The following is a 25,969-nucleotide window of genomic DNA, read 5'->3' on the forward strand; positions in this document are numbered from 1 at the left end:
ACCGAGACTCTCTGCGAATTATACTGTTTTTGGTTGCCATACTTTGCCTCTGCGCACCCTGTAACTAACTGTGTTTCGTTTCCTCTCAGTCTCCGGTCCAGTAGGCAAGGTCTCTGGAAATTACAGTACGAGCACATCAACAGGCCGATCTAAGGGCAGCAGCCGACGCTGTGGAACTTGCGATTCCGATCAATTTGCTTGTGCCATACGAGACTTTCAGCTGGTTTTCTGGGTTGCACTGGGGTGACTCGAGGCCTAATCGATAAAACATCGCCGTGCATAGGTACGACATCGACGGCCGCGACTGTCCACTGAGGGCCAGGCGGCGCCACTGTAACTGCGATCGGTGGGGATTCAGCATGCATCCTCGATGAATCACACCTGCTGCGAGACGTACCCCAGTTGGCTTGATATCGAATCCGTCCATCATGAGTTGTAAAGTTGAAGTGGGCTGTCGGTCGGTATGCAAGGATATGCATCTCCATTGCCCGCTTCGCCATCGTGCATGGGATGAGGGAGGATATTGGGCATCATCGCATGGTTTTTGCTTTTTGGTTTGCTTCCCCGTCATGCGGCCGATTCTTCACCTTAGTTGTGCGGAGCCAAACGTGCTTGCTGCCCGCACTTCGGGGCTCATGCTGTTTGCACTCCCGCCAGCTCATTCGTGCAGTGTAGTCGACCGCTATCCGGCCCGGGACTCGGATGATACACCCCAATACTCGGTTGCTGCTTGACAACACAACGGAACAGAATGCTACGCCATGATTGTGGTCTCAGCATGCCAGCCCAGCGCTGGGTCAAGTTCCGTTTTCAACAATGCGATGGTGTGTAAGCAGACCCAGGCGGGTATTGCACTTGACGGTCAACATAGGACGCTGGCTCCCGGTCGGCTCGGAAACCATATACCGTTTGGTTGGTGCGCCGGGCCGCGTCGTCGTCCCGCTCGGCCCGTAACCGAAATGATCGCTGCTGCTTAGTTAGAGCCTTCAGATCCTTGGGCAAATGCACCAGACAAGCTGAGTCGCTGAATTTGAGTAATACAGCACTGTCACAAGTGAAGCCGGATCGTCCGTTGTTGCTCCGGCCTAGGTATCCAGTCTCACCTGGGTGTGCAGGTCGGTGACGGGAGAGGTCTGCAGCGTGCTCCGTAGGGGTCTGGCGGGGTTCGGTAGGGCCTTCCCCTATTCACGTTGGACGGCGGGCAATTAATTAGTTACCAGAGTCCTGTGAGCCCGAGTGGCGGCCCTGCCTATCTGCATCGTCATTGTACAGGTAATGTTGCACGATGCAGGCACATCCGGTCACCCCGGACTCGGCGTGATGCTCGGATCTCGAGTACGTGCCTAAAGTATGTACTGTATGTACATACATACAGAATACTTTACCGCGATAACGGTACAAAAGCATCGGTGTCGTGCTCGCGTTGACAGGTCCCTTGCAGGATGATGACAGCTTTTCACCCATACTCGTCAATGTCCAAGAATGCGATGGATTCGATACCGTAGGCAGAGCCCAGCGGAGACTCCGTGTTCCAAGGATGGCGGCCGCCAGTCGAATGGGCTTCGACAAGCCGGACTCGTACTGCTGACTGGTTCGTCCACTGTGACTCTGAACGGCAAAACCGACCTGAGGTCAGAGCCAAGCCTCAGCGAGTCACAAGGTGTGGCGTGCAACGGGAAACGTGGACTTCCAGTTAGCCAGCAATAAGGCGTGCGCGCGCCTTCGCTATCAAGGCGGGCCCTAAGAATAGGAATCTATCTGATGCAGTGCCACGACGACGAGCAGCAGCACGAGCCTTTGCAGCGTGCAGGTGCAGGATGGATCTCCCGGAAATGTGCTTGGGGCGTACATACCTCGAGAACCCCCGGTACGACCTCAATGGTCCCGAGCTGGCAGCAAACCCGACTTGGCCTGAACCTGCATGCCATGGCCAGTCGTTCCAGGCCATGACCGGATGGTGTTGTGATGATTGGCGGCTGCGCGCCCGCCTGCGGAGGACGCCAACAGAGCATGAATTAGTATGCAATTGCCTATCTGGGAATTTTGGGACGTCTGCTACACAGCAGCCAGTGCAAGCAAACGGATGACGAGAACCGGGCAGCGGCAAAACAAGGAAACGACAATTCAAAGTGAAGCGGCATCCCACGCCAGCGACGAGCCAGGCCGCTCTGCTACGCGTGGATTGCGAGTTGGGACGGGATTTTCGGCAACGTTGGAAGGCGCAGTCAGGGCAATGAGTACGGTAACCTGATATTGTTGTACCGGACTCGACGCTGCGAAGCCAGTATGCGTATCGAATCAGCACCGCAATGGAGACCTTTCTCTCACACGCCAGCATAAAGGTCGCCAGACGGGAGTGCGCATGGCTGATGAAGATGGTACTTTGTGTTAGGGTTCTAGGTGTGACCAAATGGGGAGAACCGTGACTCGTGTTTCCCCAGACTTACCTACCTGGGTCGGCGCCGATGATGCTTGGATTTCTTACTGATTTCACTCGTCTTGCAGCCGCTTATTGTGGTGGAAGGTGCGGACAAGATCAGGCTTTCTAAATCAGTGGTATGTAACATGATGTGTACAGTACAGTACAGTACCAGCACTCATAGCAATAGGTACCGTACCAAGTCACCAACTTCAACCATCACATTACCTTTTAGTGTTCTACCTAAAGGTGGTTCATGATCCCGTCCGTACAGGCAGTTAGAATTTGAGTCGTTTTCCCGGCCGGGTCCTGTTCATCCGATCCGCTCGAAATGAGGCCTGATAACGACAGAAGTTGGAAAGAAAATTTTTTTCATTCGAACCGCACGGTCATGGTTTCGCTCACGCGGCCGGCCCTTCCCAAAAGACGACCCAACGGCGCGATCTTCCTTCCCCGAAAGACCCATATCCTAGCAATCAGTTTGAAAAATGTTGGACTATCCTATGAACCGAGGATTTTTGCAAATTGTGCTCCTGTTGCAAGCGAGGTTGAATCGATCATCAAGATACTATAGGTCATCATTTGTCGAGCTGTAACTAGTATAATCATTATCGAAAACCGCACAAGAAAAAGTTTATGATTAACGAGTTGAGCGAGATGCGCCAGGGATCTGGGTTGCGATGCTGGGTCAACAACCGTGGCTTTGACGCTGTGCCCTGAAGGTACCGTCTCTCTGGCACTGTGTGCTCACATCATCCGGGTTCCGCGCAGCACTGCATTTTTACTCGGATGGAGTGTGTAACGAAATTACATCCGTACCTTACGTACCGCAGGAGCTGGCTCCGTTGACCAACCTGGTGCCTTGGGCCAGGGTAATGCGCTCAACTGGGCCCTGAACGGGCAGGACCGTGGCCCCACAGGGAAGGCGGAACTGGACAGGCATCGCCAAAAAAGGAGACGCCAGTTTCTGAGAACGGTACGCAGTGCACGGCGCCTGCCGTAACGGAGAGAGCCAGGGGTAAGCTTGAAAGTACATGAGGGAAATGTACATTGACAGGGTGTCAAAAGACCACCTCGACGCCAACTTCAGACCCCGGGAACAGGCCAGGGAAAAATATGGCCTTCATTATTAGCCTTTGTGTCCCAGCAATCCGTCCCCTTTATAATAGCCAGAAGCCCCCATCCTGTCCGTTTTCTGGAATTCTCATTATCATAGCCATCACACTCCCTCCAGACTCCTCTTTGACCTTCCTTAGCCATTTGTGCTTCTCCACGACGACCTTGTGTCTATTCAGTCTGGTGTTTTAATACATCCTAATCCATATCTGCAAGTTTTTGCCAGAAGCCGTCCGCCTTCCCTGCCCAGCAACCCACGCACCTGGCCAGTTATCACAGAGTCTCCAAGTTGGTTGGGAAGAGGCCCGAAGAAGCGACAGATCGAACGCTTACGCATCCCGGAGACGAAAACACCTTCGATTGTGCTTATCGACTGCGCCTCACTTCAGGGATCCTAACTGTTACGGAAATCCCCTTGAACGAGTGGCCATCACGGGACCCATAGCCCGTCTCGGTCGCGCTGGTGTCGCTTTCGGCTCCATACACAAGCCACCGACGGTTCCTGCGACGCTGACTGGGGAGCGCGCTCATCTGCTTTGAACACGATTCGGCAGCACTCAACGGTCTCTTGCATCATCGCTCCCACCCGGCACCAATCCCACACTCCTTCGGTGTCGCCTCGCGTCTCTTGAGGGGAAGTTCAACTGTGAGTCACCACTGTGGCAGGTATACTGCCTGCTTATCCTGAAATTAATTTGGGCTTGGCTGCCGTGCCTCGGCTCCCGTCTGCTTGGGTCTATATATACAATCCTCATATGCCATGAAATTCGCATGCAGTTACTGACATGATTCTCATCACTGTAGGCTACCCGCCGATCTTTCCATCGCGTCCTTCACAATGATTGTCAGAGAGTCAGAACAACTTGTCAACTTCGGGAGAGGGGCCTACGATACAACAGGCGTCCCTAAGCCGCCGCCGCCAAAGCCTCGGTAACCCCTCGACATTTTTCGTTGTCTGAGTGCAACATCGCTTGTTCTGCGCCGATGCGGATCATGGGCGCACAATGGCCAATCGAAATGCGAGCCATGTGCGGGATGCCCTGATCGCCCACCCTCAGGTGGTTATCAGGGCACGCAGCGTCCAGCATGCCCCCGAGCGAACGACTGCACCTCCGCCGTTGTCGGACGCGCCATTTCTTCCCTTTGACATTATATACCCTATCTTGTTTAATCAACATGTCCAGCGGCACTTGCGACCATCATTCAACCTTGGTTTTCCGATTTCGCCGCATTTCGGGCGATCTTGTTCCGATACAACATTTTAATCTCATTTCTCAGACGATACACATATTCGGCTCGCGGCCACTTGCAACAAGACGGGGAGGTCTCATTCCGGGTTTATTTTTTCAACTGCACGGCGTTCAGTTATATAGATGGGTCCGGCTTCTTCGGGGTCTTCGGCGGCTGTATCTTTTGGCCACTTGACAATTCCTATCCTGCTTTGGCATCGACAACCCGGCGCCACTGGGTGAATCAGTCGGCGCGATGTTTGCATGCGACATGCCCAACGCAACCGATTCGGACCATCTAATTGCTGGGGACACATCACAGTCCTACCGCGAAGCTTGTGTCAAACCCTCCGACATCTCGGTCTTACTCGGTTCTCGTTGAAGCGAGTTGCAATTATTACTTTGAAGGAAATGGGATGGTTGGGCTCATAAATGAGCATGTTGTTTCTCGCACTGTTTAAACGGCTCAGGGGTTTTGGTTATCAATGGCTAAGACTTGGGAGGCAGGGAAAAATCGGTTTGCTTTTTGCATATAGACTCCTGTGTTTTCTTCCCCCCCCCTTGTAACACTTTTTCTTTTTGGGTGGCATCGTCTCCTCGCGGGGACAGGCCATCAGCAGCGCTGCATGACCGATTTCCTTTCATGTTATCATGTTACTATCACTGTACAACAGGTGGACAGCGGTGGAGTTTTTCCCTTTTTCTTCTTTCATAGTCCAGGCCACGACGGGTGCTGGGCTGGATCCAGGATCGATGATACCCCCCTGGTACTTTAGAGAACATGTACTCTACACACAGAAGACACGCAGCTACACAGCTCAGAGCTTGGTTTGAACCGGCAAGCAATCTGAGATAACCATGACGGCGAAAATTGACTCCTCCACGTTCCAGCAAGTGAGAAGCCAGTTCTCTAGTTGGACCCAAATCTGCGTTTTCAGAGGTCCGGCTTTGATTGCACGCCACGAACCGGAAGGCGAGACCATGGCTACCTAACGGAGAACTGAGTCATGGGGCAGCCTGCCAGTCAATCATTTTCAGGATTTCAACGTCAAAAATACCGGAACAAGCCAACATGTTGTTTCCGCTACTCGATTCACGAATGGGAGGCCGACGCTCCTTCCGTGTATGACGCTTTTCTTCTTTACCCCTAGGATGGAGAAATCTGCAGTCCCACCACCATCTCGACGTCTAAAAGCATTAATGAAATGCCACTCACACCTCCCAGCCTCCGGTTCACCCGAAATACCACAGGGTCACGTTTCCGCCGCTTCACTGCGGTCGTACTACATGAACTTTACAGAGTACGCACGTAGGGTAAGCGAGAAAGGTCGCATAAGCACGGCGCATGCGACCGTGGGACGGGATGAGGCGGGACGGGATTAGGACGGAATGGGCCAGCTCGGGTGCCCCTTCGTGATCCCGAGCCTCCCGGGAGAGCAGGACGAATACAGTCGCTGACTGCATTGCTCAGCAAAAGGTCGTCTCACATGCTGTTACTGTACATGCGCAGGACACTGTTGCCCCTCTTGCCAGTGTCTTTCTCTCATCTGCGGCGGGAGCTGGGCGGAGCGGCCGGAGTTCGATTCCATGGGCCTGGCTTGCGCCGTTTGCCTTTCCTGACGGACATGAAAGGAGTCAGACATAGATGCGTAAATGGCTGCATGCCGGCGCAGTTTGGTTGCACTGAGGCGGCGGACGGTTTACCTTCACTGACGAGGCTGACGGCATGTTGATATAATTACAAAGCGCGACCAGATGTAACCAAGCCCTGGTGGTTGCAGTTGAAGCGAAACGGGAAACAAAAGCGACGAAGACCAAAGACGAAGTGTGAAGTGCCGTCTCCTCGCCCGCAGTCATCCTGCTCCTGCTCCTCCTTCCTTGCGCATGCCCTGGCATCCATCCCAATCGCGATGCTCTGCCCAGAAAATGTCGGGACTAGGAATGTTCAGGGAGTGCTGAGATCAGGCTCGTTATCCAGGCGGCCCGCCGGCGGGGATACACTACAGCACGCGGCACTAATGCACGTTTAAAGGGGAGAACTTTTCGGACGGATTCCCAGGACCGTAGCCCTGGGCCCTTGGTTTCTGCACCGGGAACGGCCGCGGGCGGGGCACCCCATCCCATCTGAATGGGCCCGAATTTCCTCCAAAAGGCATGGCGCCCAGGATGCCAAAAAAGTTGGGAACCCAAGCAACTCGTGTGTGGCTGCAGCCTCCATGCGTCCTTCGGGCTCCACCATCACACGAGACTTGGCTGAAATCTTCAATTTCACCAAACGGGGCTTCTTCCCAGTGCTAACGTACCTTGGTGCAATTACTGCCGGGTCCGCCACTAATAGGTCGGGATACTACCAGTAGTCAATTCACGGCACATTGCCCAATGGACATATCCGTAAACCAGGTTGTTATGCTTATCGTGCTTGAGCATCGTTGCGAAGTGCAAGTCGTGTACCTTATGCATAAACGGTCATGAGGCAGTTAGGACGCCATCACCTGATTGGGACGTTACAGTGGATGTTCCTTTTTCTTGACCGAGCTTTTCCGGACAGGCCGTTACCTTCGGTAACCGCGTGGGGGTAGCTACCTCCCCGAGCTCCCGTCCTGAGGTTTTCCTGGTTCTTTCTCGGTGCTCGTACCCCCAACGAGAGGGGGGCAATTCATCCATTGTGCTTAGTAGCAGCCACCACCCTCACGGTTCACGTTTCACCCAGGCAGCCTCTTGATGGGCATATGTATGCGTGGGTTTTACCATAACGTCAGTTTGGAGACATCTTTGGGGGCAGTGGCTCCGTTTTTGATTACAATCTTCCATCAGAAAAAGATCCATCACCTCACTCAATTGTTTCCTCTTTTTCACCCTGAAGCCACCTACTATAACTTTTCTCGTCCTCCGAATTGCGCTAGTGCAGTCATGTCTTCTGAACGACTCGCTGACACGATCTGACGTGCGATCGACAAAACAGTTTGCTCACTTCACAGTATCTATTGTGCATACACAGCCTCAAACAGCCGTCCTTGCATTGCTGTGCGGAGCATGCCCGGTTGGATAGATCGTTTCCGCTAGGCTGGTTCAACACATGGCTCGCGTGGCTCGAGTGGCACTCTCATTGATGATTTAACTCCGTACTAGTACTGTGCAATACGGATACCACTTACGGATACCTCCGGACTTCGTAATCGACTGATCCCTTCTTACACAGTATTCCTGGATTCCTTATGCGTTGGTAGGAAACTGATGGATCTCAGCATAGATCCCGGGCGTTCCCAATCATAGGTCCTCACCTCGGCATGCTTGTTTCACCACCATGGATTTACAGTATTCTAGAAACTATCCACTCCGGCATCTGCACCCGCCAAATCCGTCGCCTACCAGGACCCTGCCCGAGCTTCAAGGCCCACCCACATCCGGATACCAAGTGTACGAACACTGTAGTAGAAAAGGAGGCAGTCGCAAGATGACCGATATTCACACCGTGTAGGACGTTGTTCCCGTTTGTCCTTTTCAACTTCCAGGTTCGTCAAATCAGTGTCATCAAATCGCTTGCTTTGCTGATTGCCGGAACTAGAAAGCAGATCGACACGCATGCAGTCCCGTCTACCAGCTGCCGGGCGATCGGATTGAATGCAGTCATTTCTCACATTTTTCCAGTACATATTTACATGGAAAGACCACGACGGCAAATTCCACGCCCCTGGCACTAGACTTGTCACAACTGCCTTTCTTTTGAATAACCTAGCGGAGCAAACAGAACGAGGCCTGACCTCTCTGAAAAAAAAAAGAAGCAAAGACAAAACCACAATATCGGGAGACGAAAAAGCAACAACCACAACTCTGGAAAAGGAGACAGTACAAACTCCCAAAGTCACCTCCTGCCCCCCAACAGAACGGAGTTTCTGGGCTCTCCGTTTACGCCACTTGACGATAGTCACGATACGGGTAACATAATTACAGTCGATCTTGCATAGCAAAAGGTGCCCCCCTTTCCTTGGCGACCCTGGCGCGATCCCAGATCCTAGGTTATGTAGATCCCACGTCCCACGTGCCGGTTCGCCTCGCCTTGCCTCACTTCAGGCGCCAGAGGAATTGCCAATCATCGCTGCCATCGCCGGGAACCACGTCCCGGAGTCGCTGCTAGGGTACACCGTATGTACGTGTAGTGCTGATTACATATCGCTCCATCCATACGGATAGTGGAGTGGGGTCGTTGTTCCAATTTCCAAAACGGCGGAACCCAATAATACGATAGATTCACCCACCCCGGGTGCAATGTCTCTCATTATCTCATAAGCCGGGATCTCTAATCCAAGCGTTGCGGCTCATAAGTTAGGGTTATACCGGTTCTGCAGGATGAATCCCGGGCTTGGAGGCCCCGCCATTGCTCCGGACCCCGGGGGTTGACGCTGGTTTGTTCTGTCCCACCTGGCCCAGCTGGTTCACTAATTAGCACTCAGCCATAGTCTGTTACACAACTATTGTCGTTCTGGCTGAGCATAGCAGGCTGTGCTGTTTGTTGCTGCTGCTTCTTTCCCCGAGGCCACTGTTCCTGCCCATCAGCCGTGCCGTTCGGGTTTTCTGTTTGTATGCGAGCCACGGCCTGTTGATCAGCCACGGGGTGCCCGAAGGAGAGCCGGGAAGGGTTATGATCGTCCGTGTGACAAGGGCTTGAAGGGCCGAAAGACATCGCTTGATCCAACCGTGGGTGGCTGGAACATTGCGCAACAAACGCCTCTGGTGGTGTGCAGCAAGATTAAAACGGCGAGTGAGAAAATGCTGTGAATGTCTCGGCTCTCCGCTCGTGTATAAACGGCTGGGATAGAGGACAGGCCTCGCAGACATATGCCGAGTGCATACTAAAAGCCTCTTGAGTATTGAGCTGCTGATGGCTGACACATGCAGGACTCGGCATACCTGCGTAGAAAGGCATGAACCTATGAACTACGGGCTATAAGAAGTACTGTATGAGTTGTGACAAGGTACATACAACAGTCGAAGGATTTCTTCCCCTTGTTTTTTTGTGTAGCTTAGCATACTGTAGGTAGTTCGTTTGTCGAGATGTCGACGATTATAACGGAGATACGTTGTAATTCTTATGCAAAACAAAAGATATGACATCTATAGCTTGCCTTTGAAAGCGTTGGCTGAGAGTGCGTAAGATCCCAGCATGATATCTAACCTCCGGGCCGGGTCCGGTGCAATGACTCTCCTCCGTACGGAGGTACATCCGAAATCTAATCCCGGCCTCCTAGCCGGCCCGCTAAACACGGACGAAGTGGAGGTCGCTACGGCGGCCCCACATCTGAGCTGCGGTGCGGGGCTTACCTAGGCACCGACTAACGAACAATTCCACTGTTAACGTTGGGACCACACCCCAACAATCATCATTGAACAGTTTCACTGCTGCGCAACGTCGACAAAGGGCACCACAGAAGCAAAGACTCCAATACCTCTCCGCAAACGGAAAATACAATCGTCGCCCTGATCGAACGGTGCAGCAGCCCGCCAACACCTCGGACCCAACTCCAACCACCCAAGCAGCCAAAAAGGCAGCCGAACTTTACTCGACTTTATTACTATCCCACCATGTCGGTCATCCGGGAGCACACGCAGGCGACGCTGAGCGACGCGTGGCGGACCATCAACATCGACGCGCTGCAGGAGGACTCGAGCGTCAACTTTGACACGTCGACGCTGCACCCGCCGCTGCCCGAGGCCTCGGAGCCCGAGGTGCGCCAGCTGGCCGGGCAGGTACGGCAGCTCCTTCGGGGAGGCGACGCCGAGGGCGCGCTTCGTGGCTGCCTCGAGTCGCCCGTCTACTCCAACAGCAGCGAGCTGGCGCGCGACGCCCACCTCCAGACCGTCATCGAGGTCCTGCAGAGCATTAAGGCCAGTGATATGACGCCGATGTTGCAGCGTATTTATGCTAGTCCCGGGGGGAGTGAGTGTTTGGATGTGTTGATGAAGTATCTGTGAGTTTTGGTGTCTCCTTGCTCGTATCTCTGCTGGCTGTTGGAGGGGGTCCGGTTTTGGGAGATGGGGTAGCTGACTTGTGATCTCTTTGGACAGGTACAAGGGCATGGCAGCGACATCTACGGCATCGGGCAGCAGCGCGCCCCGTACACCCACCCGTATGACGCCCCAGCAGACCGGCTTTAGCCAGATTGGTGCCCGTCCCGGCGCCCCTACCGAGTCGACCGGCGCCGCCATGAGCGTGCTGCTCAGCTGGCACGAGAAGGTTGTCGAGGTGGCGGGGTTGGGGTGCATAGGCCGGGTCATGACCGACTGGCGGAGGGTATGAATGGACGTAATGGGTTTCTGGCGTTGGAGCATGGTTTGGCAGGCAAGATTAACTTTTTTGCTGTGTATAGACGGGGAGGCTGCGTATTGAAGCCTATGTGGAATGTACCCGGCAACACGGCCTGGTTTTGACCATCACGTCTCCGTTCTCGAAAGAAGTGATGGGGATTCCCAACCATTGCTGGTGAATTTGGGATGGCAGCAAATACCCGCGACAGCGTGAAGGTACGAAGGAGCCAGTATACAAATCTGTGGTTTACACTACCCATCCGCCTACTTTTGCTCCAAAATATCCTTCAAATTCACCTCCCCACTCCCTCGTTTCAACGGCTTCGGCTGGTTTCCACCCGCCTTCCACCCAATCATGTGAATCACCCTGAAAGTCGCCGGGATACTCCCGTCCTCATTGCCGTGCAACGCCCTATAAATGCCCTCGTTCGCGAGCAACACATCCCTACCAATACCCCCCATCTCCCTGCCCAAAACCGCGTTCCCCTCGCCCATGGCCTGCAGGTCCTGCATGAGCGCAAACGTGTCCGGGTAGTCGACCACAATGTCCTCGACGTCGACAGTCAGCATCTGGAAGCCGGCGCGCTGCAGTAAGCCGCCCACGTCGCGCACGTCGGCCAGCGGGGACACGTGGGGGGAGATGCCCCCCCGCCGTTCCTGCTCGGCCAGCTGAAGCGACGTGCGCAGCTCAAACAGCGTGTCCCCGCCCAGCATGGCCCCGATGAACGGCCGGTCGGGCCGCAGCACGTGGTTGATCTGCGCCAGGACTCCGGGCAGGTCGTTGATCCAGTGCATCGACAGGCTGCTCAGCACCAGATCGAACGAGGATCCCTCGAAGGGGAGTGTTTCCTCGTCGCTTAGCACATGGCGGGTCAGCTTGAGGCTGGGCAGGCAGGTGTTGAAGGGGAGGTCGGCGTCCCGGTGGAGCAGCGAGGCCGACGACTCGGCGGCGACGAGCTCCTCGATCTGTGAGGTCACGGCCAGTGGAGGGGACTCGGGCCTGGACGGGTCCGGGTCGGGGTTTTCTCGCGTTAGGGCCCGTGCAATGTTGCACGAGTTGGCGCCGAGATCGAGGACACGCGCGAAGGGCCGCTTGATGTCCTGGTCACCAGAGAATGTCAGTCAAAGGAGGATCCATCCTTCGAAAGGGGAATTGAGAAATGCGTACAAGAAGACGCTCGCAAACCCTCATGGCCACCTCATCTTTGAGGTAGTCGGCCTGCCTGCTGAGCTCGGGGTTTGAGGCTGCCCGCTCCTTTTGCAGCCATTTGGTGCGGCGGTTGAAGACGCTTGGGATGGGGCTGCCAGAGGCCTGGAAGGCATATCCTCGTGATGCAAGACGGGATTTGGATGAACAAAGATTCTGCGGCCGACAGCCTCGGACAAGGTTCAGCCGCATTGTCCAAGCTCTGGCGTGCAATGGCCTGGCATATCCGTGAAGCTGATGGTGTTTTGTGATGCCGTCACCGGCGGCTTTTGGAGATCGATAACGACTGGATAAGATACGGATAGTGGATGGCTGTTTCCTTATCCACCGCGTAATTTCATAATTTATTGTTCCGAATGTGGGGAGCTTCTGCTAGCTGCGCTTATAAGTGCATTGTCTAACCGGTAACAGACTGGCTTGTTAATAACCCCGGCCCACTATCAGCAAAGGGGATGGCCAGTGCGGAGAACATTCGATGATCAGAGGATACAACGGGAAATGCGACAAGTGCCCACCACTCCATCCGCGGCCAGGCGACAGTCCCACACCTTCAAGTAAACCCCTGAACCACGATCATCAATCTGAACAAATCGACGTCTGCCGCGTACTTTTGGGACCTGTTTCCTTGCCAACGCAAACTCGGATGATACTCGGCCATCAGATTGGCTTAGCTAACCTTAGTAGCGTCGGCCATCCGAAACTGGCAAGCGCTCGGCTGCAAGGACGATTGCAAAGTGACGTTCGAGTCGTTCGACGCGCGCTCAACAGCCGCTGCTCCCGCTTTTCCGCCGTCTCCGAAAACCATCAGCTCGTGCCTCGATCCTCTCTGACACAATGAATAGACCGTGAGAGCTTGACTCTGTACTCTGTCTCTGCTTTGGCGAGAAGTTTTGGAAGGAGAGCCGAGGGAGGACTGGAAATATCGAACAGGAATCACGTCGCACCGCCCCGGGCTCGGTTGCGGGCTCTGGACACACCCCGAAGTTGCCGAGACCATTCTGAGCCTTCACCATGTCGTCTTCAGGGCCGACCGGCTTCCTGGGCCGGTCCAGCAGCAGCAATGCGAACATGCGAGGGCTTGTCCAATTCATTGCAGACCTGCGCAATGCACGTGCCCGCGAGCTGGAAGAGAAGCGCATCAATAAGGAATTGGCCAATATCCGGTATGTTCACTGGCTGCCCAAGTTTGTGTCAGGGGACGCTAACACGCTCGTCACATAGCCAAAAGTTCAAGGGTCAGGGTCACTCAATCTAAATTCACGAGTTGGATGAGATGCTGACACCGCAGTATAGACGGTAACCTGAGCGGATACCACAAGAAGAAATATGTCTGCAAAGTAAGCCGCGTCGGTGTCTCCTGGATGGGTATGGCCGGCTAACGGTCCCCGACAGCTCCTCTACATATATATTCTCGGATGGAACGTCGATTTTGGTCATCTTGAAGCTGTCAACCTCATTTCGGCAACCAAATACTCGGAGAAGCAGATTGGCTATCTTGCTATGACGCTTTTCTTGCACGAGAAGCACGAACTCTTGCACCTCGTTGTCAACAGCATCAGGAAAGATTTGCTGGACCATAACGAGCTGTTCAACTGTCTTGCGCTCCACGCTATCGCAAATGTCGGCGGCCGGGAGATGGGCGAGGCGCTGAGCGGCGAGGTCCATAGGTTATTAATTTCGCCGTACGTTTGAACGACGAGGATACCCTCGAGACGTGTTGGCTGACCGGGAACAGAACTTCAAAGGCCTTTGTGAAGAAAAAGGCGGCGCTGACACTTCTCCGCCTTTATCGGAAACACCCAGCCATCGTCCAGCCGCAGTGGGCCGAACGGATCATATCCCTCATGGACGATGTTGATCTGGGCGTGGGTTTATCTGTGACATCTCTTGTCATGACCCTGGCTCAGGACGATCTGGAGCAGTACAAGGGAGCTTACGCCAAGGCTGCCGGCCGGCTGAAGCGCATCGTGATCGATGGGGAATATTCCCCTGACTATTTGTATTACAAGGTTCCGTGCCCTTGGATTCAGGTGAAACTTTTGAGACTGTTGCAATATTTCCCTCCGTCAGGTATGGTGTCAGCCGCCCCCAACTCTGGTTAACTTCGACTCACAAGATGCAGAGGATAGCCATGTCCGGGACATGATTCGGCAGTCCCTTCAGAAGATCCTGGACCAGGCCCTCGAGACAAATAAGAACGTACAGCAGAACAATGCGCAGAATGCGGTCCTCTTTGAAGCCATCAATCTCATCATCCATCTCGACACCGAGCATGCTTTGATGAAACAGATTTCATCGAGACTGGGCCGTTTCATCCAGTCAAGGGAGACCAATGTCCGCTACCTAGGGCTCGAAGCCATGACACATTTGGCCGCTCGGGCCGACACACTGGATCCCATCAAGCAGCACCAAGAAGTCATCATCGGGTCGCTCAAGGACAGGGATATCAGCGTCCGCCGGAAGGGGCTCGACCTGCTCTACAGCATGTGTGACGCCACTAACGCCCGGGCCATCGTCGGCGAACTCTTGCACTATCTACAGAATGCGGATTTCGCCATTCGGGAAGAAATGGTGCTCAAGATTGCCATTCTTACTGAGAAATACGCCAACGACGTGCAGTGGTATGTCGACATATCCCTCCGCCTGATTGCCATGGCAGGAGACCACGTTAGCGACGAGGTGTGGCAGCGGGTGATCCAAATCATCACCAACAACGAGGAGCTCCAAGTGTACGCTGCGCGGAACATTCTACAGTATTGCAAGCAGGATCACTGCCACGAGACGTTGATCAAGATTGGCGCCTATATCCTGGGAGAATTCGGACATCTCATCGCTGAGGAGAAGGGATGTAGCCCCATCGAGCAATTTATTGCGCTCCAAAGCAAGCTTCCTGCGTGCTCATCAAGCACTCGTGGCATGATCTTGTCTTGCTTTGTTAAGTTTGTCAACCTGTTCCCCGAGATTAAGCCGCAGCTCGTCAATGTCTTCACCATCTACAGCCACACGCTGGATCCCGAGCTTCAGCAAAGAGCTTGCGAGTATCTGACGCTGGTGAGCATGCCGACGGACGATCTTTTACGTACCGTCTGCGACGAAATGCCACCATTCCCGGAACGGGAGTCGGCTCTGCTCTCCAGGCTGCACCAGAAGCATTCACGAACGAGCGATAAGAGAACGTGGATCGTCGGTGGAAAAGATGCCAACGCAGACGCCGGCGAGCTCAGCATGGCCAAGCAAGGCAGTCTTAGGAGGACGTTCAGCACCAACGGCCATGCCAATGGCGGTGCATCAGCGGGAGCGAATGGGCACTCGGCGGCCCATGATCTTGCCGGCCTCGACATGAGTAACATCGGACCTGCTGAAGCCAAGGCACTCAAGCCTCCCAACCTTGCTAGCGCCGCCCACCTGTCGCCCGGCTGGGAGAAGGGCTTCAACCGGCTACTGCTCAAGGCCGACGGCGTGCTGTACGAGGACGGACAGATCCAGGTCGGTGTGCGGTCAGAGTACCGCGGGCAAATGGCGTGTCTGATCCTGTACTTCACCAACAAGACGCCGGCGCTGATCAGCTCGTTTACCACGACGCTCGACCTGGACGAGTCAGAAAAGGGTAAGCTGACGTGGGACGTCAAGGGCCTGCCGGAGACGACGCTCGCGCAGGGCGCGCAGGCGCAGCAGGTCATTGTGTTTGAGGCAAAGAGGGTGTTTGAGAAGAGCCCGACCATCCGCATCAGCTACCTCGCTGGCGCGCTGCAGGCGCTCACGCTGAAGCTGCCCGTCTTGATCCACAAGTTCATGGACCCCGCGGAACTGTCAGCCGAGGACTTCTTTAAGCGATGGAAGCAGATTGGCGGCCCGCCGCGCGAGGCACAGCAGATTTTTGGGTTGGCTGGGCCCAAGGATGGTGGGCGGGAGATTACCGAGAGTTTTGTTCGGCAGGTTGTCGAGGGGTTCCGGTGGGGAGTCTTGCCTGGGGTTGACCCCAACCATAAGAACTTTGTGGGCGCGAGTGTGGTGCATACATCGGAGGGCGGCAAGTTTGGGTGCTTGCTGAGGTTGGAGCCTAACTACGGGACTCAGGTAAGCTATGGTTCTTTTGAGGAGTTTGGATTCAAACATGGCTGACGATTCTGGGATGCAGATGGTGCGCTTGACGATCAGGGCGACTGACGACAGTGTGCCGCCTGTGCTGTTGAAGGCCATGGAGGAGAGGCTCGCTGCCGGGGCGTCGACGGTGCAGGAGAGGCATGTGCCGCCTACTGCCAGCGAGATTTCGGATTCGTTCCGGAATATAATGGTTAGGTGACAAAGTCATCCTTCCTTTGTGGGTGGAGAAGGAGGGTAAACAATCAACAATGAAAGGCGACTGTTGAAAAGATGGGACAGAATCCATGTTTATAAGCTGTTTATTACCATGATGGTGCATCTTGGCCTCTGTAGCAGCTGCCATTGGGATGGGGATGTAATTGACAATGAAACGAGTTACTGCAAGAAGTTCTTGTCTCGGGAAATTATCATGGCATGTGATGGCTTGCTTAAACAGGTCATCAAGTGGAGGGCGAGGATGGAGGTGGCTGGTGACAGTGTGGTGGGCGGTAGGTGGTGGGCGGAGGTATATAGGTAAGTCCAAGTGAACAGGTCCTCAACAGGAACCACTACACTGTCAACGGCGTTGTGGTGTAGCGGTTCCAGCGTGGGCGTAGAGAAAATACCTGGACGACCTCTGGTCGACGAAAGACTGTCCTAGACTGCTGTCTAGGCTTGCACGCCTGCCTCTCTTTTTTTGGGTTCGATTCCTCGATCAACCACACTTTTTTTGTTTCTATTGCTTACGTACTTTGTACTTTATTTACACCGTCCATTTACGCCTGATTATACTTCGTAGAGCCGCCCAATTTCTGGTCAACGAATTTCCATCGCAGCCATGGGAAGCTCTCCTCCATCCACTCCACCATCAAGGGCCCCAAAGGATGATGAGCGGCGATTGAAGGACATTACCTCACCTTGCGAGTGGGTTGAGGACTATCATCCAGGTGGCTACCACCCCGTCCATCTCGGTGATGTCTTCAACGATGGCCAGTACAAGGTCATAAGGAAGCTCGGTGAGGGGTCCTACTCGACGGTATGGCTGGCGCGAGACCTGAAGTAAGCTTTCTGACCCTGGTACATGCGACCGTGCAAGTGTCTCATTCCTTCTCAGACACAATATATATGTTGCTTTGAAGATTCTCGTCTCTGAACTCTCAGAACCGACAAGAGAGCTGGAGATCTTGCGCTATCTCGCCAACACCCAGCCAGCGGAAGGGGGCCGGTATATCACGCAACTACTAGGCGAGTTCAAGCATCACGGCCCCAATGGTCTCCACATGTGCCTTGTTTTCGAGCCTATGGGTCCGAGCGTGAACTCCATGGTCTATGAACTGCCCCAGTTCAAACCGCGCAAGATTTGGATGAACGTCCGCTATCCGCCTCAGATGGCGAAGAGCATTCTTAGACAGTCCCCTGCAGGCCCTCGCATTCCTCCACGAGAATGGGATCTCCCATGGGGATTTTCAGCCGGGAAATATGCTCTTTGCTCTTGATGATATCAACTCAAAGCCCGAGGACGAGCTCCGACAGGATATGCAAGGCGAATCCATCTCACCCCCGGTACAAAGGCTAGACGGAAAAGATGACCCATGGGCTCCTCGCTATCTCTGCGTCGCGCAGCCGTTGGCGTCCTACACCCCATACGCGGACGGTTTCAAGATCAAACTATCCGACATGGGCGGCGGTTAGTAACTCTTCCGCCACTATTCGTGTTTTCGAGAGGATCTTTTTCGTACTAAAAGTTCAACTAAAATAGCATATTTCTTCGCCGACCCGCCCTCAAAAATCATCACTCCGCGCGGCCTACGGACTCCCGAGTCGGTCCTCACAGGGACTATCAACAAGACGCTCGACGTCTGGAGTTTTGGCTGCCTTGTCTTTGAGCTTATTACCGGATTGCCTCTTTTCTGTATACCAGGAACCGGGTTTGAGGATGATGAGCATCTCCTCCAGCTCACGGCCCGTCTTGGCCCGCTCCCCGACAAGCTCTACCAACACTGGAAGACATCTTCGCTGTACTTCACACCCCGAGAGGAAGCTCTACAACTGCCAGCTAGGCGGGGTTCCGGAAGGCAAAGAACCACTCATGGTACAGGAAAATTCAATGGAGGAGAGTTTTGACGAAGCGGCGCCTGAGCTTGACGAAGAGGAAGCCTGCAGAGTGAAGGCGCTCATTCGGCGGATTTTGCAGTATGATCCGGCAAAGAGACCTTTGCCTGCTGAGATCTTGCGCGATCCTTGGTTCTGTGAAGAAGGGTCGGCCTTGTGAGGTAGATACTCAACTGGGATCAATACATTGTCCACTTACACTACGGCTAGAGAGCGGGAAGAAGAGCAAGCCAAGACAGGAGGCAGGGTTACCTTAACAAGGATGGTACGGGTTATGCTTAATGTAAGCTGGTGCCAAGCTCATGTCTGCCCCGCATGTGATGATCAGGTGGCTCGTGCTCTGTAGCTCTCTGACAGCATGAGCAAGGGGCCTTTCCCCAGCTCCATCCAAACGGAGCCTTGAGAAGGCAGCAACCTTCTAGAAGCAACCTCTACGGCTCCTCAGTTTACTCCGCTATTCAGTCCTTGCCGAAGGGCTCTGGAAAACGTCGGAATCTTCCCGACAAGAAATAGAGGCCGCGGACGACACCCACATTGTTGCGACCAAGCGCTGCGCTTGAAAGTTGAAAGCACCCCGCAGCTCCTCCGGATGCGAATATAAGAACACTCCTGGAGCATCCGACATGTCGCTCAACTTTGTCACTTTCAATCAGGACCACAGCTGTCTTGCTGTCGGCCACTCAGGCGGTTTTCGCATCTACCACACCGATCCGTTTTCGAGGATCTTCAAGGGAAATGACGGCAATGTCTCCATCATTGAGATGCTCTTCTCGACCTCGCTGGTCGCTCTTGTTCTCTCGCCGCGGCATCTGATAATAAAAAACACAAAGGCGAGTCGGCACAATCAACCCGGTACTTGCAGCATTTGCTGACAATAGCTCACAGCGAGGGTCCATAATATGCGAGCTCACGTTCCCGTCCGCCGTGCTTGCTGTGCGTCTGAACAGGAAACGGCTGGCTGTGGTGCTGGAGGAAGAGATCTACCTATACGACATTTCAAACATGGGCCTGATCTACACCATTGCGACGTCGCCAAACAAGAGCGCTATCTGCGCCTTGTCGCCCTCGTCGGAGCGCTGTTACATCGCTTACCCCGTGCCCAAACCCCGCGAAGACCAAGGCGACAAGCGGCCGCCACATGCGCCCCCTCTTTCCACGTACGTGCCGACGACATCCGGCGAGGTTCTCATCTTCGACGCGGTCACTCTAAAGGCCGTCAACGTGATCGAAGCGCACCGGTCGCCCCTCTGCTGCGTCGCCATGAACAGCGAGGGCACGCTGCTCGCCACGGCGTCCGAGACGGGCACCATCATCCGCGTCTTCTCCATCCCTAACGGCCAGAAGCTTCACCAGTTCCGCCGCGGCACCTACCCCTCGACCATATACAGCATGTCCTTCAACCTCAGCTCCACCCTGCTGTGCGTCTCATCCGCCTCAGACACAGTCCACATCTTCCGCCTCGTCAACCCGCAGGCTGCCGGCGCCGTTTCTGCCGAGCTAGATACAGACACGCCAGGGTCCCCTCGCACAAACCGCTGGTCCCGCTCTAGGAGCATCGACAGCAACGACTACTCACCAGGGAGCAACGCGGACTCCCCACGGAGCAGCGAAACAAACGATTACACCACCACCACCATGCCGCCTACAAACGTCGGACGGAGGCAAAGCGGGACGTTTGGGAGCATGCTGCGGCGGTCATCACAGATTGTGGGCCGCAGCGTGGCCGGCGCCGTCGGGTCCTACCTGCCGCAGTCGGTCACCGAGATGTGGGAGCCGCAACGCGATTTCGCGAGCATCAAGATCCCCAAGGAGAACCACAACAGTTCTGCGACGTCGGCGTCGGCCCGCGCTGATGGCTCTTCTTCAGGCCCACTCCGTAGCGTGGTGGCCATGAGCAGCAGCTCGCCGCAGGTCATGGTGGTGACGAGCGACGGCGGGTTTTACGTGTACAACATTGACTTGCAACGGGGCGGCGAGGGTGTGCTGGCGAGGAAATACACGTGCGTTCTCTCTCCCTGACGTGATAGTATCTGATGATTGTGAGACCTGACTTATGCTGACATGGGTTTTTGCTTGCTCTAGGGTTCTGGAGGGCGACGATAAGCTGGATGTCTCCGGCTATGGACTTGGAGGGCCATAGGAACGTCTCGGCATCTCTGACCAGGGGGACGACTCTGCTAGGGACACCTCCGGTGAAAAGCAGGCCCCGGGTTGACTCTGGCAGCTTGCAGTCCGTGCCGTTTTATCCGAGTCCCAGCCCGGGAAAACGAGCGAGACTTGACGGAGTCATGGCGATGGCGCGCCCTTGGTGATATGCCGGCCCAGAGCGACGACGAGCCGTGGGAGGGCAAATTTTAGCGCCCTAAGCAGGACAGCGTCAATGTTCCTCTTAAGTCCTCAGATTTAGGCGACAGAGGGATAAGGGCCAGGTCAAGGCGGATCGTTGCGGAAATCATATATCCAATAATAAGGGAGGGAACAGCGGACGGCGCGTTGTAATTTTTGTCTGGTGAATGCATAGCGTTTGGCGTTGTTTGACATATTGTCTCTTATAGCAACGGCTTGCGGGTGGCTTGGACGGTTTGGCGGCAATCAGCGACAGGGGCATCAAGGCACACTGGGCTTGGGAATACACTTTCGACTTCAAATGTTGCCTTGCACCCCAATGAATAAATAATACTTAGTTACACCTTGAAATCGTCCTCGAGCATCAATTCTCCTCCATGAAAGAGAGGGAATGTTTAAAGGACAGAACGCTGGCTGGGATACGAACCAAGAACAAACTGAAGAGCAAATACGCTACCGGTTGCCCTTGTCCTTCCAACCCACCGCTGCTATGACAGACACGACTTCAGAAGAGAAACCAACAAAGCATGGCAAACGTCCAACAATCAAGAACATGAAAAAGAGCAAACACACCCAACAGCCCAGTGTAGTTTCCCCTAGTTGATCACCAATAAAATGTCCGACCCTGCCCAAGCCCAAGCCCAAGCCCCAGAAACACTTCTATCCAAGGATAACCCAATCCATCCCGCTCCAAGAAAACCGTCAACCCTCAACTGAACCGAAATTATCTCACAGCAACGCTAATAACGCCTCACCAAAGCCGAATTCCCATTCCCCATCCAAGCCTGTCAGCCAGACCCAGGGCCGGGGACAGAAACCTGGAACTAAGAAACGGAATACAGAGAATAAGACATGAAGCTAGAACGGAAGCCGTTGTCGTAACTTTGAAAAGGGAATACAAGAGATAAACTTCAACAGAGAGGAATGAAAAAAAGAAGACGTTGTCGTGTGCGATTCGTCAAGCCGGCGCAAGTCGCGCAGACCGTATGTAATAAATAGTAGATTGAGGTCGAGTTGGGTATGGTGTGATGAAGAGGAGAATACTCTCTCTGCGTCGAGAAGCCTGCATTCGAGAAATATTTGAAACAGAAAAGATGAAAGATCCAAGGCTGTGCAAATCAGTCGAGGTTGTTGTAGGTAGTTAGCTCGGCTGGGTCGTCCACCCCCATGGATCTGTCATTCCAACACGGCTTGATTGACGAGAGTTGGTTGTTACCCTCGGCGTTTGCTTGTCGTCCAACATGCTCGGGGAACCGCTGGCTTGCTGATCATGGGGTCCATTAAACCAGCTTGCGATACCCCTTTTCGCGTCGGGCAGGGCCGGCGTATTCCAAGCGGCTTGATCGCTCGCACCAGGCGAGTAGGGCCACTTGGTCCGCTTCGAACCAGGCGCTGCTTAGGTAAAACAGAAAAGTGACAACGACTCATCATCTAGCATAAGGCCGGTTCATCAATGCGACCTCGCGGGCAATCTCGCCCCATTCAAGCTCTCGCTTGAAGCCGGCACCACCACCACCGCTACGGGAACGGTGGAGCAGCTCCTCCCACTTGAGCAGCTCATACGCGAATCGGAGGTGGGGCTGGATGATGACATTCAGGCGGCGGGCGCGGACGAAGCAGTAGGCCCGCGGGAATGACATGCCCAGGCTGCGCATGACCTCAGCGATGCAGATGGTGGCGCTGCGCGAGACACCGACGCGGCAGTGGACGAGGGTCGCGGTGCCATTTCTGCGGCCACGGTCTGGGCATGGCAAGTCAGCAAACTATCCCATTCAATGGGGGACGAAGCGCAGAGAAACGCACCAATAAACTCCAAACACCGACCGAATTCGTCCGTCAGCGGGTCGATCCCGTTGTCCTGCACGCCCTTGACCACGCAGGTATTCTCCACGCCCCACTCCTCCAGCTCGCCATCCCTCCACATAGCCGTCTCGCCAACGCTGAGGATCTGCCCTATTCCAAGCGCCCGGAGCAGGTCCGGGTTGTTCGCGTGGCCCAGGTTGCCCAGGTACATGTAGTCCAGGATGCGGCTCGGGAAGGAGCCGTCAAAGCCGCCAAACCAGCTCGGCTCATTCCGCGCCAGCGCGGTGATGTCCGACAGGCTCTCGCCATCTGGGCGCGCGGGTGACTCCTGCAGAAGGCGCGGGGTCAGGGAGGTAAGCAGGGCCACGTCGGAGGGGTACGCAAAGAAATTGCGGCCTTTGGTCGTGTGCAGGTCGAGCCAGGCTTCCGGGACTGGCTTGCCGGTGCTGAAGCTGTAGTAGGCTATGCCGAGCATGGAAGACTCGGTGTATCCATCGGCGCAGTGGATCAGGATCCGGCGAGGGCGGAGCTGCAGGGAGAGGGTGCAGTCGGGAGATTCCAGCATGGGTACAATGTCGCCGTCTCCAGCGCTATCCTTGGCGGTGGATCCCCTGCTCGAGACGGACGGGTGGGTCCCGTGCGCGAGATGCCAGATCCACTTGCACGTCTCCAAGATGCCGTCAGCCTCGGCGTGGGACCAAGTTGGAGCGAGGATGCTTCCCGAGGAGGGGAAGTCGACATAGAAATGCTTGCCAGACTCGATATCGGCACCCTCGGAAATGGCCCGCAGTGCGCCAGGGTTGAACCGCCCTAGGTCGCTGCACTCAATTAGGACGTCAAAGGCCTGCTCGTCCTCAGACCCAGGGTCGGGCGTCGGACCTAGCCACACGTTGTGGGAGATCTCAGACGCGCGCGTCATCTCGTACATCTCCCGCCTCTCTTGGTGAAAGAAATCGAGGACATTCCCCGTGATCTGGCCGTCCGAGTTGACCGACACAATCTCCGGGTGCTTCTCCTCGAACTCGGCAAAGGGAGTGACGCAGATAAAGGTGTTGTATTTGGGAAGATGTTGGCGTTGGGCCTCGTGCTTGTCGCGCCATCGCTGCTGGGCAGCGGCAATGTCCCAACCCAGCTTGCGCACGGTCGCATCGTCGTCGCCATAGACGATGATATCAGACGTCATGGCCGATTTCGCGGCCTGAATCTGGAAGTTGCGCACCGAAAAGCCCTCCTTGGGGTCGACCTCGAGGAACTCGGCGGCAGCTCCCCCAAGTTGCAGGAACTCATGCGGCGCAATGGCGCCCTTTAAGCGGGCGACGTTTAGGTCTCCATCGGCCTTGACGACGGCTATGCCGCGGAGGCACGACGGCGTCTTCCTCAGAGCGCGTTTCCGGGCTATAAAAAAGGCTTGCTGGATCTGATTCGCCGGATGCAGGCCGTGCAGCCAGGGAAACACCCGCGAAGGATCTGCCAGGGGCTGTCGAGCCCGGTAATCCAGGGCGGCGGCGACTTGGGCGGGGCTGATCTTGTAGACGGATAGGCGTCCCAACTCGATACGTGTGTAATTGTTGGGCGGGAACAGCAGCGACTGCTGCTGCTGTTGCTCCTCTTTACCGGGAGAGGGCGGCGGCGTCGTAGGTTCCTCCTGGGGAATAGGGCCAGGAGGACACACGGGGATGTGCTTGTTCGGAACGGCAGCGGGGCATTGCGACGGCTGGCTTGGAGGGATGTTATCGAGGGTGATGGCCGACGCGAGGGAGCTGATGGTGGACGAAGAACGATGTGGAGCAATAGGTCGAGAAAGGGCAATCGTTGCCATCATGGCCGCGTTGAGGGCCAGCGGGGAAAATGCGTCGTCGCGTCGAACGAGCCGTGTTGTGTCGCTTGGTGAAAGCGATTGAGCAGCATCGACGCCTAGGAATTCGATATCGATATCAGCACCTATGGGAAATACACGGGTGAATATCGAATAGGTTCTCTGGCGTTTCTTAGAAACGTGTAACGGAGGTTGACGGGGTGGTCGAGAACATGTCCCCCCTCAAAGTGTGAGGAGGGGAAGCAGAGGCACCTTATCGAGATCCCTGTCTTAACAAGGGAGTCTTTTGGGGTGTCTGCAGAGAGCAGCACACACACAGTGCAGCGCTTTTGCCGCAGATAAGACGACTGTGGGACGGCAATGGCGTCAATCGAAGCACGGAGGAGGCCAGGGCTTGCTTGTCACTGGTCCGACTACACCACCTCTATACGCGGGATGTCGGAGAATAAAGACGAAGCGGAAAATAACCTGGAAATGATTGGGAATGGGAGAATAGAAGTAGCAGAAAGCTTCGAATGGGAAATGACGTTGGTAAAGGGAAGAAAGTGGAAAGTAGAGAAACAAAAAAACAAATGGGAAAACCGAAAAAAGAAAAAAAGAAAGATCAGCCTTCGTAGGATGCACAGTGGTTGTGTCGTGAGGGGCCGCGACCGTTGCAGATACTCTTAACCCTGCGTTGACTACCAGTTGAATGCTTCCATTCTACGAGCATTAAAAACCCCAACCTACTCCTTGTAGAGGTGGTTGAAGTGGCAGAAAAGCAATGAATCTGGTTCATGCGGTAATTATCGCTAGGTTAAAGATCACGGTGCTTATCGCTCGTCGGGACTCGTTCGTCTTGGCCTGATCTTAAAGTCGGCGACCGGACGGGAGAGGATCGTCATGGACGACAGGGGATCTGTATGTACATACAGACATACATTGCTGGCTAGGTGGCTTGCAATTAACGTGATGTATTGTCACACGTAAGTCCTATTGTCCTTTTCGCAAGAGACAGCCGCGATACCTCGAGTGTGCGATCTAGAATTTGCTCATCAATCGAAAATCGATACGGTTGAGCCCAAGGACTGGAAGAGTCCCCTTCAACCATCGCGGGAGAAGGTCCACCTCCCGCTGGACGCTGCCTCAAGGCTGCTTAGGGCCCCACATTCCCCGGGCAGATCTGTCCAATAGAATGCATGGCTCCACTACAAGCCCGGTCGCCCTTGGCTGTGGGTCCAGTCAAGAGGATCTCACAATCAGATGCATTGCAGGAAATCCAAGCACCTTGCGTTAGCATAAGACCAGTGGCCAATTCAAAGCTCCCATCTTGAAGCCTGCTGCACATTAAATCCGCTCTCAGCAGCACAGGTGCGAGAGCTCTGACATCCAAAAACTGCAAACAGAGCAAGGCCCAGTTTGTCATCAACCACAGCCGCTTATCTCGCGCTCATTTCTCGAAGATGAGGTGAACGTGGAATCGTGGACCACGACCAGTCTGATGTTCGGGTTTGGAACTCCCTCCTCGTTCCAGGCCTGCCATAGCGACCGTCGAT

General features: G+C 54.8%; 7 protein-coding genes across 7 annotated transcripts; 5 read left to right on the top strand and 2 right to left on the bottom strand.

Annotated features, from left to right (window-relative positions):
* Positions 1-5,965: 5,965 nt before the first annotated feature.
* N656DRAFT_783906 (uncharacterized protein) lies at positions 5,966-6,835 on the top strand. Its single transcript, XM_064816054.1, has one exon. It carries the CDS (start codon positions 6,252-6,254, stop codon positions 6,495-6,497), a length of 246 nt encoding a protein of 81 aa, XP_064666249.1. The 5' UTR covers positions 5,966-6,251; the 3' UTR covers positions 6,498-6,835.
* Positions 6,836-10,237: 3,402 nt separating this feature from the next.
* N656DRAFT_783911 (Arp2/3 complex 16 kDa subunit ARPC5) lies at positions 10,238-11,520 on the top strand. Its single transcript, XM_064816055.1, has 2 exons — positions 10,238-10,730; positions 10,828-11,520. Exons 1-2 carry the CDS (start codon positions 10,345-10,347, stop codon positions 11,057-11,059), a joined length of 618 nt encoding a protein of 205 aa, XP_064666250.1. The 5' UTR covers positions 10,238-10,344; the 3' UTR covers positions 11,060-11,520.
* N656DRAFT_717438 (S-adenosyl-L-methionine-dependent methyltransferase) lies at positions 11,332-12,466 on the bottom strand (the record flags this gene model as incomplete). Its single annotated transcript, XM_064812205.1, has 2 exons — positions 11,332-12,168; positions 12,236-12,466. The coding sequence occupies 2 exons, from the start codon at positions 12,464-12,466 to the stop codon at positions 11,332-11,334; spliced, it is 1,068 nt and encodes a 355-aa protein (XP_064666251.1).
* An 819-nt stretch (positions 12,467-13,285) lies between these two features.
* On the top strand, positions 13,286-16,577 carry N656DRAFT_801612 (AP-2 complex subunit alpha-like protein; the record flags this gene model as incomplete). Its single annotated transcript, XM_064818141.1, has 7 exons — positions 13,286-13,437; positions 13,496-13,509; positions 13,568-13,611; positions 13,667-13,956; positions 14,010-14,344; positions 14,397-16,351; positions 16,413-16,577. 7 exons carry the CDS (start codon positions 13,286-13,288, stop codon positions 16,575-16,577), a joined length of 2,955 nt encoding a protein of 984 aa, XP_064666252.1.
* A 618-nt stretch (positions 16,578-17,195) lies between these two features.
* Positions 17,196-19,070, top strand: N656DRAFT_792366 (putative serine protein kinase; the record flags this gene model as incomplete). The annotated part of the gene is made up of 6 exons (XM_064817071.1): positions 17,196-17,416; positions 17,472-17,727; positions 17,780-18,044; positions 18,117-18,323; positions 18,418-18,616; positions 19,040-19,070. 6 exons carry the CDS (start codon positions 17,196-17,198, stop codon positions 19,068-19,070), a joined length of 1,179 nt encoding a protein of 392 aa, XP_064666253.1.
* Positions 19,071-19,092: 22 nt separating this feature from the next.
* On the top strand, positions 19,093-20,609 carry N656DRAFT_792367 (putative autophagy protein; the record flags this gene model as incomplete). The annotated part of the gene is made up of 3 exons (XM_064817072.1): positions 19,093-19,299; positions 19,355-20,469; positions 20,552-20,609. 3 exons carry the CDS (start codon positions 19,093-19,095, stop codon positions 20,607-20,609), a joined length of 1,380 nt encoding a protein of 459 aa, XP_064666254.1.
* Positions 20,610-21,830: 1,221 nt separating this feature from the next.
* On the bottom strand, positions 21,831-24,694 carry N656DRAFT_415123 (uncharacterized protein). Its single transcript, XM_064809584.1, has 3 exons — positions 24,687-24,694; positions 22,619-24,532; positions 21,831-22,556 (listed from the first exon to the last, which is right to left on the bottom strand). The coding sequence occupies exons 2-3, from the start codon at positions 24,438-24,440 to the stop codon at positions 22,243-22,245; spliced, it is 2,136 nt and encodes a 711-aa protein (XP_064666255.1). The 5' UTR covers positions 24,441-24,532; positions 24,687-24,694; the 3' UTR covers positions 21,831-22,242.
* Between the last annotated feature and the right edge of the window lie 1,275 nt (positions 24,695-25,969).

Source organism: Canariomyces notabilis (genome assembly GCF_033297395.1).
Source record: "Canariomyces notabilis strain CBS 508.74 unplaced genomic scaffold N656scaffold_30, whole genome shotgun sequence".
Taxonomy (NCBI): Eukaryota; Fungi; Ascomycota; class Sordariomycetes; order Sordariales; family Chaetomiaceae; genus Canariomyces; species Canariomyces notabilis.